The sequence below is a fragment of the Chrysemys picta genome, chromosome 2, assembly GCF_011386835.1.
Source record: "Chrysemys picta bellii isolate R12L10 chromosome 2, ASM1138683v2, whole genome shotgun sequence".
In the NCBI taxonomy this organism is placed as follows: domain Eukaryota; kingdom Metazoa; phylum Chordata; order Testudines; family Emydidae; genus Chrysemys; species Chrysemys picta.
The window spans coordinates 148,123,972-148,136,253 of NC_088792.1; the positions used below are offsets into that span (position 1 = coordinate 148,123,972).

Genomic DNA, 12,282 nt, shown 5'->3' on the forward strand with positions numbered 1-12,282 from the left:
CCTTCAATTAGCCCTTCTTGCTGCCTGCACCTCCTCCGGGGGCCCCCGGCCACCTTAACCCCTTCAGGGCGGGTGGGGGATGAACACCTCGTCGATCCCCCACCATCGCAGGGGCCCCTTGTCTCTCCTGCTCTCCACCTGTGGCCCACCCCACTTTGGTCTCCTGAGACTGAAACGCTTTGGGCTGGAACAGGTGGCTGGGCTCAGCACTGGGGCCAGGGCAGCGGCTCTGGCGTATGCTGCCCAGGGGCTTGGACCGGCTGAGCCATGGGTCCTGCCAACCATAAACCCTACGCACCTGCAAATCCCTGAGTATTCCCCCAGCCGCTGGGGCAGGTTCGGCCAGGCTGGCCCCTGCTCCCTGGGGTGGGGGTGGGGAGCTGCCCCCAGGGAGGGCAGGTGGCATTTCCAACAAGGGGGTGACTTTTGGGGGGTCCCAGGAGCCCTGTCCTGTGGGGCTGCTGAGGCAGGGGCCCCAGCCAGTGCAGCCCGTATTGTAGGCTCCAGCGACGCCGTGGGGGCCCCTATGGGATGGGAGCGTCTCTCTCCACAGCCTCCCTGAGTGGACTGGGTTTTGCTGCCATCCCTGAGACCATGGGCTGTGTGCGGGGGGGGGGGTGGCTCCTTCGTCTTGATTTGCCCACCCAGCCCAATGCTGCCGCCAGGCCATAGGGAGCAGCTCCTGCTCCCCAGTGGGCATCTGGCCAGCCCTTTGCCCCGGTGGCACTGCTCCAAAGGAAGACCACAGCCTCTGTCTCAAAGTCCTTACCTCTCCCACACAGTTCCACCCAGCTTCCACTTGCCCTCTTTAGCCTGGGGTGCCCCCATAACACCGTCCCCCCCAGGAGCTGGTCTCCCCCCCCCACCCCCCACATGGGGCTCCCTACTCAGCCCTCAGCTGTAACACCCAGGACAGTAACAGGCTCATTAGCCTCTTTGCATGGTGCAGCAAGCAGAGGGGGATGGCAAGCTGCCTGGGTGAGCCAGGGTGACAGGCCTGGCCTACAGCAGAAAAGCTCTTACCCCCACGCTGGGTCATCCCAGGGCAGGGGCCAGGCCAGGCACCAGCACCCCAGCATGGACCAGGGCCCCAAAGGGCATGTGCTCCAGGGGAGGCCAAGTCTGCAGTCCAAGCCCTCTGCCTTCCCAGGGCTGTCGGATCAGCCCCCCAGCTGGTGGAAATGCCCGTCGCCAGAGAGAGCACAGAGACCCCGGGACACCGGCTCCCCACAGTCATGGGCAGGGCTAGTGAAGCCCAAGGAAGGAGGTTCCCTTGGATTTGCCCATGAGCTCCCAGCCCCACAATGCTCTGCAAGCGGCACAGGCAGTGAGGTGGGAACCCGGAGCTGGTTGCACACACAAGTGGTTGGGCTTATCTCTCCTCACAAGGCTCTGTGGCCAGCCACTGGCATCTTCTGCAGGAAGCAGAGCTCTGCCCAGAGGAAATGAGGTGCAGAGGGGGCCGGGTTCCCAGAAATGAAGCACAGAAGTGAGAAACTGTGCTGGACTGGCCAGCGCAGCCCTACTGGTGATCCCCTGTGATCCCCTGGCACCCCAATATTCACCACTGTGAATATGTTTTGTACAAAGTATGCCTTGTGAGTAGGGCCCTACCGAATTCACAGCCATGAAAAACACATCACGGACCATGAAATCTGGCCTCCCCCTGTGAAATCCATCCTTCCGTGTGCTTTTACCCTGTATGGTACAGATTTCACAGGGGAGACCAGCATTTCTCAAACTGGGGCTCCTGACCCAAAAGGGAGTTGCAGGGGGGTCATGACGTTATTCTAGGGGGGTCGTGATATTGCCACCCTTACTTCTGCGCTGCCTTCAGAGCTGGGCAACTGGAGAGCGGCGGCTGTTAGCCGGGTGCCCAGCTCTGAAGGCAGCTCCCAGCCAGCAGCAGTGCAAAAATAAGGGTGGTGATACCGTACCATGTCACCCTTACTTCTCTACTGCTGCTGGCAGCAGCGCTGCCTTCAGAGCTGGGCTCCCGGCCAGCAGCCGCCGCTCTCCAGGCAGCGCCCTGCAAGCAGCAGTGCAGAAATACGGGTAGCAGTACCACAACCCCCCCGGACAATAACCTTGCAACCCCCCCCCCCCCCGAACTCCTTTTTGGGTCAGGACTCCACAATTACAACGCTGTGACATTTCAGATTTAAATAGCTGAAATCATGAAATTTATTATTTTTAAAATCCTATGACTGTGAATTTGGTGGGGCCCTTAGCCTGGGACCATCACTTCCCCCCTGTTCAGTCTTTATTCGTCAGGTGTTTCCAGGTGTGTTGTTGTCGGGAGAGTGAGGTCCCGCCATGTTGTCATTTCCCCCCTTTTAGATCTCCCCCCACACACACCCACTTGCTGGAAAGCTCTTTTGCTGTGACCTGGGTCAGACAGTTCCCATTGTGCAGTGCTATCTCCGAGAGGTTTCTATTGTACTCCTGCCTGATCATGCTGGGGGCTCTGCCTGTCTCCAGCACTCCGGACCCTGAGCTACCACCACCACCTGGGATCCCCGATCGACTCAAGCTTCACGGAGTGGTGAGAACCCATCTCTCTCGATCTCTCTCTAGGTGTAGCCTTCTGACCCTGACTTGTGTGATCAGTGATAGTTTTCTAAACCTGACTTTTATAATCAAGATTAAGTTAGATTTACTATTATCACTGTTTTGTTTGTTTGACTCCCCTCTGGTTATTACCTGGCAATAAATAACTTTCATGATTAAGCTGGTTGCTTCTCTCTCTTTCTCTCTCCCTTGTGTGTGTTTTTTGGTTTCCTCATTCACTCTGCAGCAACGCTCCTCGTACCTCAGCTTAAAGATCCCAGCAGCGCTCAAAAACCCTGTGAGGTTTGCTCATCCAGTGGGTTACCCACCAGAACAATTGTAATGTGAAAGTGGAGCTAGGGACGTGCTGAACCTGGGACACAGGCGGGTGGCAGCAGTTCTCTGTTAATGTGTGTGTGTGTTCGTCTGATTCTGGGGCTGGAAGAGCCCAGCCCTGGGGAACCGAAGTCCTGCAGGGTAGCTCCACTGGGGGGAACTTGCAGCAGGAGGAGTAGCGAACACAAGTGACACAAGCAGCACATTGATAGAATTTCAGACACCCCCCCCAGAAGAGTAACCCTAATCAATGAGCATACCCCAAAGTAACAGGCAAAGCTGGTAACAGCACAGAGCCAGGGGCTGGGTGGGCAGCTCCGGGCTAAGGCTGTCACTGCTCAGGGTGGCTGTTACACTCAATGGAGGGTGTTATTGGCTGGTTCCGGGGGGACATCCGACCACCCCAGAGGCACTAGGAGGGGTCGGCACCCCCCGGCCAGGGGGCATCTGTACCCTGCTGCTAGCCACCTCACAGGGGTGACACTGGGGCCCGGTCCAGCTGGTCTGGGTTATGAGCCATCTCCTGGTCCCTTGCTGGCTGCTCCCCAAAGCTCCCCAGCCCCAAGGCGTTGGCCTGTGGCCGGAGGGCGGCCTGCCAAAACGAGGCCTTTGGGGTGGGCGTTCTCCAGCCTCAGAGCTGTGCCGCACAGAGCCCAGTGCCCTGTGGCAGGCAGGTGATGGGAGCAGGCCCCGGTAGCCCTGGGGCAGGTGGTCACTGGTCGAGAGCAGGCAGATGCTGCGATGGACCCTGGGGAGGAGACCCTGGGCACTGGGGGAAGGGCCTGGAGATCCAGCGGCCCACCCAGCACTAACCTCCATCCAAGGGCAGCTCTGTGTCCCACCCGTGCCAGGCAGCCCCCAACACCTGGGCAGGAGGGGTCCTGTCTGGACGGGGCAGGGGGTGGCGAGTACCCGGGGACCCTTTTAGATTCCTCATGCAGGCCACAGAGCGGCCCTTTGTCCATGCACCCAGAGCCCCCATGAGTCTTGGGGGGCAATGGATAGGCCCTGCACTGGCGCCCCAGCCATGCCCCCGATCTGCCCTCTCTGGGCCCCGGGGGGCAGAGATCAGCCACAGTGCAGGGTGCCCCGGCCACCCCCCAGTCCCTGACGAGTGCTGGCGGCTGGGAGCAGGGCAGATGTAGAGCCCTGCACAGTGACGGGCGGGGGAGGGGGGACAGCATGGGGCGGGGGATCCTCTGGGAACCTCCCTCCCCGCCATGATCCAGGGCTCTTAACACCCCTGCAGCAGGACCCTCGAGGCCGATACACCCCCCGGCCCCAGAGATCCTGCCCCATGTACCCTGTCCCCCCGGCCAGCACCAGGACAGGGGGCAGGTCAAAGGGAAGCCACGGGAGGCCGTGAGGGGCAGAGACCCCACCCAGCAGAGGAGCCCTGAGCTGCTGCAGCCTGGACCGCTTGTGGATACTGAGGTTTCCTGGGGGGCAGGAAGTGTTTGGAACTTACGTCAGTTGCTATACCTGGCCCTGCTGGAGAAACCAAACCTGCCCCACCCCCTGCATCCTGGCGGGGGGCTCCCCACAGCATCTCGTATTGGCTCCTGGGGCCCAGGAACGGGGCGTGGCCGCCCCCCCTCAGGGGATATAGGGCCAGGGAGCGAAGGGACGATGCGACGCAACTACCTGGGAGGCAAGATGATCGCGGTGCTGCTGCTCCTCTCCCTGCTTGCGGGGGCGAATGGTAGGAGCCGGGGTGCCTTGGAGGGAAAACAATGCCTAAGGGATGGGAGATGAACCCAGGTGTCCAGGGAAGGGGCCCGAGCCCCCAGCCTGAGATGGGGCAGAGGGGTGAGGACAGGCCATTAGCCCCGAGCACCCAGGCTGGGTCCCCACCACACCCCTTCGTCTGCTAGCTCCCGTCAGCACCCCCTCTGCTTAGATCATCGCAGTCTCCATCACCCCCTCCTGCCACTCCCCTCTGTTGTCCCTCCCCTCCGGGCTCCTCGCCCCCCCCCATTCACTCCAGCCTCCCCCTGCAGTTCCCCCCCATTGTGTCTCTCTTCCCTATTTCCAGCACTGGGCTAGCAGGAGCTGCAGTTCAGGCCTGAGGGGAACCGGCAGACCTGGGGGGGAGCTTAGGGCTGGGCTAGCAGGGGCTGCGGGTCGGGAGTGAGGGGCACCAGCAGGGCTGGGGGGGAGTCCAGGGCTGGGCTAGCAGGGGGCTGCGAGTCGGGAGTGAGGGGCACCGGCAGAGCTGGCGGGGAGTCCAGGTCTGGGCTAGCAGGGGGCTGTGGGTCAGGGCATCAGCAGAGCTGCGGGGGGCCCTTCATTCTGCCAGTTCTCTCCCCTTCTAGCCCTGGCCCTGCCGGGGGAACCCCCCGAGTGCCTGCAGGGCCCCGAGTTTTGGTGCCGGGACGTGGCCACAGCAGCCCAGTGCGGCCGACTGCAGTTTTGCCTGGAGTACGACTGGGACGAGCTGCCCGAGGTGAGCGAGCTGGTGCCTCCAGGGGGCTGGGCATGGGGGCTTCAGTGCCTCCCGGCTGGTGCGGGTTGGGGTGGGACCGGTGGGCACCTACGGGCTTATTCCCATCCCTCCGAGACCCCAGTGCAGGCTACTGCCCTTAGGGGGGCCCACAGTACACCCCTGGGGGGCCCTGATTCACCCCCTGCCAGCTCCAGAGTCCAAACCCCCACTGCCCCAGGACCCCACACACCCGGGAAGGTGGCCCCTGCGGACGGGTTGGCAGGATGTGTTGGGAGGCACTGACCTGGCTGCTGTGTCCCGGCACAGGGCGCTGACGAGCGGCACCCCTTGGTGAAGTGCTGGGTGTGCAACAAAGTCATCAGAAAGCTGAAGAAAATGGTGTCCAACACGCACAACACAGTAAGGACCCCTTGCCGGGTAGCGAGTGTGCAAAGGGGGATAGAGTGCACGTGCCAAGGAGGGGGACCTAAGAGTCAGTGTGCTAGGGTGGGCATGTGCAAGGGAGCCTGTGAGAGTGGCAGGGCACGTGCCAGGTGGCGTGGGGGGGTGAACACATGCAAGGGAGAGTGCAAGGGCGGGTGGGTATGTCTGAGGGAGTGTGCCAGGGTGGGTGGAAGTGTGCAAGGGTGGGTGGGTATGTTTGAGGGAATGTGTGATGGCAGATGGAAGCGTGCAAGGGCGGGTGGGTATAGCTGCAGGAATGTGTGAGAGCGGATGGAAGCGTGCAAGGGTGGGTGGGTATGCCTGAGGGAGTGTGCGAGAGTGGGTGGAAGTGTGCGAGGGTGGGTGGGTATATCTGTAGGAATGTGTGGGAGCGGGTGGAAACATGCGAGGGTGGGTGGGTATGTCTGAGGGAGTGTACGAGGGTGGGTGGAAGTGTACGAGGGTGGGTGGGTATGTCTGAGGGAGTGTGTGAGGGAGGGTGGAAGTGTGCAAGGGGGGGTGGGTATGTCTGAGGGAGTGTGCGTGGGTGGGTGAGCATGTGCGAGGGTGGGTGTGCACCAGGCCCCAGCCAGTGCCTGCTCAACGCTCTCCTGCCATCCCCCAGAGCAGCGTGGCAATGGCCGTCAAGAAGATCTGCTCCACCTTCCTCTTCAGCTGGGCAGGCAAGTGCCACCGGGTGGTGGACCAGTACGTGCAGCCCATCGAGGAGGGGCTGGCCCAGGACCTGGAGCCCCGCGACATCTGCGTCTCCATTGGCATGTGCAAGAGCCAGAGCCACCCAGGTGAGGGGGGCTGCCCCTGAGCCCACCGCGCCCGGCTGGGCAGATCCCTGGGGGGCTGGGTCCAGCGTGCTGGGAGCTGAGCACTGGGCTGGCTCTGTGGGGCCCCTGGCTCCAGGAGGGCAGAGCTGGGGTCTCCCCTGCAGCTCCCACCCCCTCCCACCAGGGATCAGGTCTGGGGGTACCAAAGTCAGGGCGTGTGCCAGGGTCCCACCTCCCCCAGCCTGGCCCATGGGTGCCCCCTGCTCCCACCTGGGCTGGGAACCCAGCGGGGGGTGGGGGATGTACCACTGCTGTCAATGGAGGGGGAGGGGGCTTGCTCCTGGGCCATAGGAGCTGTGGGGTCACCCAGCCCCAGCCCTGCGGCCAGGCTGCTGCCTTCTGGTGCCCCCAGTTGGTCACTGGGTCCCTGATGCCCAGCACCTCCCCCCAAGCTGCTCCTCCATCCTGTCTCCCTGACCCCTGCCTGGCACCAAGCCCCCACCCCAATCTGCTTCCCTGGAACACCCAGCCAGGCTGAGGGTGTCCCCACGTGGCACCCCCAGGCGATCCCCGGGGGAGATGCCAGGCCCACCCTGCGGGGATGGTGCCCAGTCCCAAATCACCCAAGGGAGCCCCAGGGTCTGTCTGCGCCCAGCAGCCTGGTGTGAGGGTCCCTGGGAGATCCAGCCGGGCTGGGGGATGCTGCTCCCACCTGGCTCCATGCTCCCACAGGCCTGCAGCTGGCTCCCAGGGGGCAGCCAGTCTGGGAGCTGCAGGAGGGGAGGCTGACGGGGGAACCTCAGGCAGGAGACACAGCATGTGCCCCCTGTCTGCCCTCGGGAACGATGGTTCAAGCCCTCTAGGGATCAGGCCCAGCCCCTGATCCGGCCCACACAAGCGCTGGGGAGGGGAGTCACCACCTGTGGCCCCTTCTCACTGACTCGAGGCTAGTGCCCCGAGCTGTCACCCCTCAGGCCCCCGCCACTGCTGCCTGACACCCCCCCCCCCCGGACTTTCCCAAGCCCCACCCCGTGCCGCGAAGGGCCCTTGGCTGTGCCCACAACCATCTCCAGCCCACGAGGGCACTTGAGACCAGGGAGCGCTCAGGGCTGGGCAGCGCCACCCACATCAAAGGAGCCGCTCTGAAGAAAAGCGATTTCACAACAGTGGCAGCTGCGGAAGTGGGTGCAGTGCCCCCCCCCGCAGGAATGTGCTAACCCCCCCCACAGGGATGGGGAACCAGGGGGAGTTAAAGGGGCTCAGCGCGGCCACCCCATGGGTGGATCTCCAGGGCTCTGGCGGGGCCCAGCCAGTCTCCTTCCAGGGGGTTGTCAGCACAGAGCACCCCCCAGTCTGACCCACAGGCCCCACTCCGGGCTCCGCTCGCAGCCGCTATGCGCCCCCTCTGGGGAGGCACAGACCGCATTGGATTCCCAGCCCTCCTGTGAGGGGCGTGTGGGGCCAGGGCTCTGCCAGCTGCAGCCAGGAGGAAGGGGGCTCAGCCCATCTCTGCAGAACCTCCTGTGCGCCACCCCCACCCCCCCCGAGCTTTGCGCACCCACTTCCCACAACCTCTCCCCGGGCCCCAGCCCCCTCGCGCCCGACCCCATGGGCAGCACTGGCCCAGTGCATGTCGCTCTAGTGGCCGGCCCCTGTCACGACACCAGCCAGCTGCTTGCTGCGCCCGGAGGGAGTTGCACCCTTAGCTCAGGCGCGAGCAGCTGGGCGCTGACGGCCCTGGGTTCGATTCCTGCAGGGGGATGCAGGGTCTGTAGTCCTGGCTGTGAGCAGCTGGGGGGCTGGGCCCTGGCTGAAATAACACCCATATTCTCCATGGTCTCCAGGGTGGAAGGTTCCTGGCCTGCGCCAGGCTCCGGCTGCAGAGAGCCCCGCAGAAGCCAGGGGACCAGGTGAGGACAGGGCCGGGGGGATGGGATGGGCCAAAGATGGGGGACAGAGAGTGACACTGACTAGGTGAAATGGGGGCAGCGGAAGGGCAGGTGGTGGGGGACTGATGCCAGGGTGATGGGCGTGATGGACAGATCCCTGGGGGGCAGCACTAGGGGGGAGGGGTAAAGTCACAAGGTTCATGGGGTTCTGGGGTCGATCTGCCCTGACCAAGGGCTGGGCACTGAGTGAAGCGCGGGGCCCGGGGCTGGGAAGCCCTGGCCGATCTGGGCTCAATTTGGGGGATTTCTGTGCCCTCTGGGCAGGGACCAGGGGCCCTCAAGGCAGGTCCTGGATGGGCAGTGGCAGGGCAAAGCTCCCCCGTCCTGCCATGGCCACGGATTCCAGTCCTAGTCCAGACGCCTTCTCCCTAGGCCAGCCAGGCACCCTGGGGCAGTGTGGAGCTGGGGCCCCTAGTGCTGGCTGGTCCTCCCCTGCCCCCAGAAGGCCGAGGCCTGCCTGGCCCACAACCCACCCCGGTGCCTGGGGCAGCTGAGCCAGCTCCTGGGGGCGCAGGGGACGCCCAGCCCAGGGGGGCATGAGGACCACCTCTCCTCCCCCCTGCCCAGGGAGCCCTGGAGGAAGGTGCTGTACCCCTGGGATGGGGCACACGTAGCCAGGGCAGGGTCACCCGAGGCCCCAGAGAGCGGCTGGGCTCTTGGGGAAAGGGGTGTCCCCTAATGGCCCTTCTGTCTGTCCGGCTTGGGTCAGGCTCCCCCATTCCCTGCACTGAGTCTGTCTATGTGTCCCTCACTGGCCTCTCTCTCCTCCTCAGATGGCGCGTGAGCCAGGGCAGAACGGAGCCCCTGCTGTGCCCGGAGCCCCGGCAAGAGGGGCTGCCCCCAGCTGTGACACCCGCCCGGGAACCGGCCTTTCAATAAAGTTTCTGCCTGCAGCAATCAAGACGTGGGCTCCTCTCTGTGCCTTGCGCCCCCAGCCTGTGGGTGCAGGTCTTGCCGCTCAGCCGCCAGGCAAATAACCGGGGGGGGGGCCAAATGCACAGCAAAACTCTACTTCTCCCCCCCCCGGGGGCTGCCCTCTGCCCCAAGCTCCCAGGGGCTCTCCCATGCAACACACTGCGCCCGCCCCATGCCCCCCCAGAGCTCTATGCCAGCTCAGCCTCCCCAGGGCACCCGCTGCCCTGGGATCTCCCATCCAGCCTGGCTGAGCGATCCATGGGGTGCCCGGACCCCTGCCTGGGGGTCGGAGCTGGGTCTCAAGGCAATTCTGTATTGGGGGGCTGGGCACAATCTGTGCTGCCCACTGTCACCCGTCAGGGGCCCCCTCAGGATCAGGAGCAACGTCCCCACCCCCGGCGTGGCCTGGAGCCATTGGCTGCCAAGAACCAGCCCCCGAGGGCCCTTGTGCCGCCAGGAGAGGCCAAAGCCAACAGCCCGAGCACCTGAGCACACAGCGCCATGTCCCTCATGGGCAATGTCAACATGCCCCAGGTGGGGCAGGTGAGGGCCTGGGCCCCCATCGGGGGGGCGGGTGACGGCAGCAGGAGCCCAGGACTCCGTGGCGCCAGCCTACCCTTCCCGCAGGCCTGGGGGCAGGTGCCCTGGGCTAGGCACTGACTGCCTGGGGGTGCGTCGGGCCAATCAAGGGGCCCAGCGGGGGAGGGGCAGGCTGTATGCGGACTGGGGGGGGGATTCGCACTTGCCAAACGAGTGACCTCATTTCACTGCCCCCCCCCCCCCCCCCCCGCAAACAGCCCCCAGCCCTCAGCAAAGGACAAACCGGCGACTCCCCCCGGCCCAGCCTGGCGGTGAATGGGCCACTCGGGGCTGTTTGCTCAGCTGCACCAGCCTCCGAGTGGGCGGGGCTGGATCCTGATCTAGGACCAGGCGTCTGGCCCTGCTTGGTTCAACCCCCACTCCCGGTCCAGAGCCCCCCAGCCTCCCTGAGGCCTTGTGCAGCCCGGGGCTCTGACACAGGGAGCCCCATGCCAAGTGGCACAGGCACAAGGCACGGGGGTCTGGTCGCACGCCCCACATTTGGGGGGAAGCCAGGCCTGGGTTCAGCCACAGACTGAGCCCTGAGCGCACTGGCTGGATCACATGGGCGTCAGGACCCCATTGATCACCACAGACAGAAACCTGAGTGAGACTCCAAACGGCACCTTACAGGGCTGAGCTGTGGGGGGATCCCAGGGCTGGGATAGCAGGGGCTGCAGATCGGGAGTGAGGTGCACTGGCAGAGCTGGGAGGCCCAGGGCTGGGGTAGCAGGGGCTGCAGATCGTGAGTGAGCATAGGCAGCGAGCATGGGGCCTGTGCTCCATCAATATTCAGGAACATGGGCCCGGCTCCACCAATGTTTGGGCTTATATTTAATCAGAGCCATCCCGTCCATAGGACAGACCAGGGCAACCACCCTGGGCCCCGCGCTTCGGGGGGCCTCACACCTCAGGAGGCCGTGGAGTCCAGGGCAGCCTGGGGGATCAGCAGGGGCCTGGCGCCAGCAGCAGCAAGTGACCTGGCCCCACGCCACCCTTTCCCCCAAGCCTCTGCCCCTGCCCCACCTCTTTCTGGCTTCTGCCCCCTCCCCGAGCGATGCCGGGAGCTGGAGGGGCAAAGCAAAGTGGGGCAGGCTGGGCCAGCTCACTTGCTGCTGCCAGCACCAGGCCCCCACGCTAATCCCTCAGGCCACCCTGGATGTGGACCCCACATCCCCCTGAAGCGTGCGGCCCCCCAAAGCGCGGGGCCCGGGACTGTTACCCTGATTAGTCCTATGGACGGGATGGCTCTGCTTGGACCCATTCTGGGCACCCCCAAAAATTATACAAACCTGGTGCCCGTGGGAGTGAGGGGCACCGGCAGAGTTGGGGGGCCAGGGCTGGGATAGCGGGGGCTGCAGATCGGGAGTGAGGGGCACCGGGTCTGGACCCTAGCTGAGTACTTTTGCCTCTTATCCACTCACTTTGCTGAGTTTAATCCAAGCCCCACCCCTGCTCCTCCAGGGGGATCCTGGGCACAGTCCCATTGGTCGGGCCGGGCCCCCCTCGCCCAGCATGGCTATAAAAGGGGCACGGGATGCGGGTGCTCGAATCCTTGAACTCAGCATGGCTGGGTCCCGGCTCCTTCTGCTTGCCCTGCTCTGCGGAGGCTCAGGTAGGAACAGCCACCGGGACTGGGCTGCCGCCCTCCACCCCTATGCTGCCTGGGGCAGGGAATCGGCCCCACGAATCCAGCCAGTATGGTGCATGGCCCCGGGCTGGGAGGGGAGCGATGGGCACATGAGGAGAGCCCCTGATGGGGGCGTCTGCGAAGCGGGGGGACCCCTCACACGGCAAGGCCTGGGGGCAGAGATGTCTGAGCCATGGGGAGTGGGCTGTGGGGGACCCAGCCGGGCCCCTGGGGGAGCGATGAGACGGGACCTCATGGACCTTCCTGCCCCAGGCTGGGGGAGATGGGACAGGGTTGGTTCTCTCAGCTCTGCCCTCCAGGCCTGGATCTCCTCCCCAGCGATGGGCGCATGGGGTGGAGGCAGGAGGGACCCTTCCACGAAGTCCTTCGCTCCCCACAATGGGCCAGAGCTGCTCCTTGGACCCGGGGCAGACCCCTGCATCTCCGCCCCATGTGCAGCGCCAGGGTGCCACCGGGTCGCTGTGGGACTAACCCAGAGCCCGGAGGGGCAGCTGTAGCCCAGACATGGGAGAGCTCAGAGTGTAAGAGTCCAGGGGACAGGACTAGGACTCCTGGGTTCTCTCCTCAGCCCTGAGAGTGGAGGGGGGTCTAGTGGTTAGAGCAGGGGGGACAGGGGCTGGGAGACAGGACTCCTGGGTTCTATCCCAGCTC

The 12,282-nt window shown here is 64.5% G+C and overlaps 1 protein-coding gene across 1 annotated transcript; it reads left to right on the top strand.

Moving 5' to 3' along the window:
• Positions 1–4,115: 4,115 nt before the first annotated feature.
• Positions 4,116–9,383, top strand: LOC135981129 (prosaposin-like). Its single transcript, XM_065582413.1, has 6 exons — positions 4,116–4,588; positions 5,202–5,332; positions 5,639–5,731; positions 6,381–6,558; positions 8,382–8,447; positions 9,260–9,383. Exons 1-6 carry the CDS (start codon positions 4,516–4,518, stop codon positions 9,268–9,270), a joined length of 552 nt encoding a protein of 183 aa, XP_065438485.1. The 5' UTR covers positions 4,116–4,515; the 3' UTR covers positions 9,271–9,383.
• Positions 9,384–12,282: the final 2,899 nt, after the last annotated feature.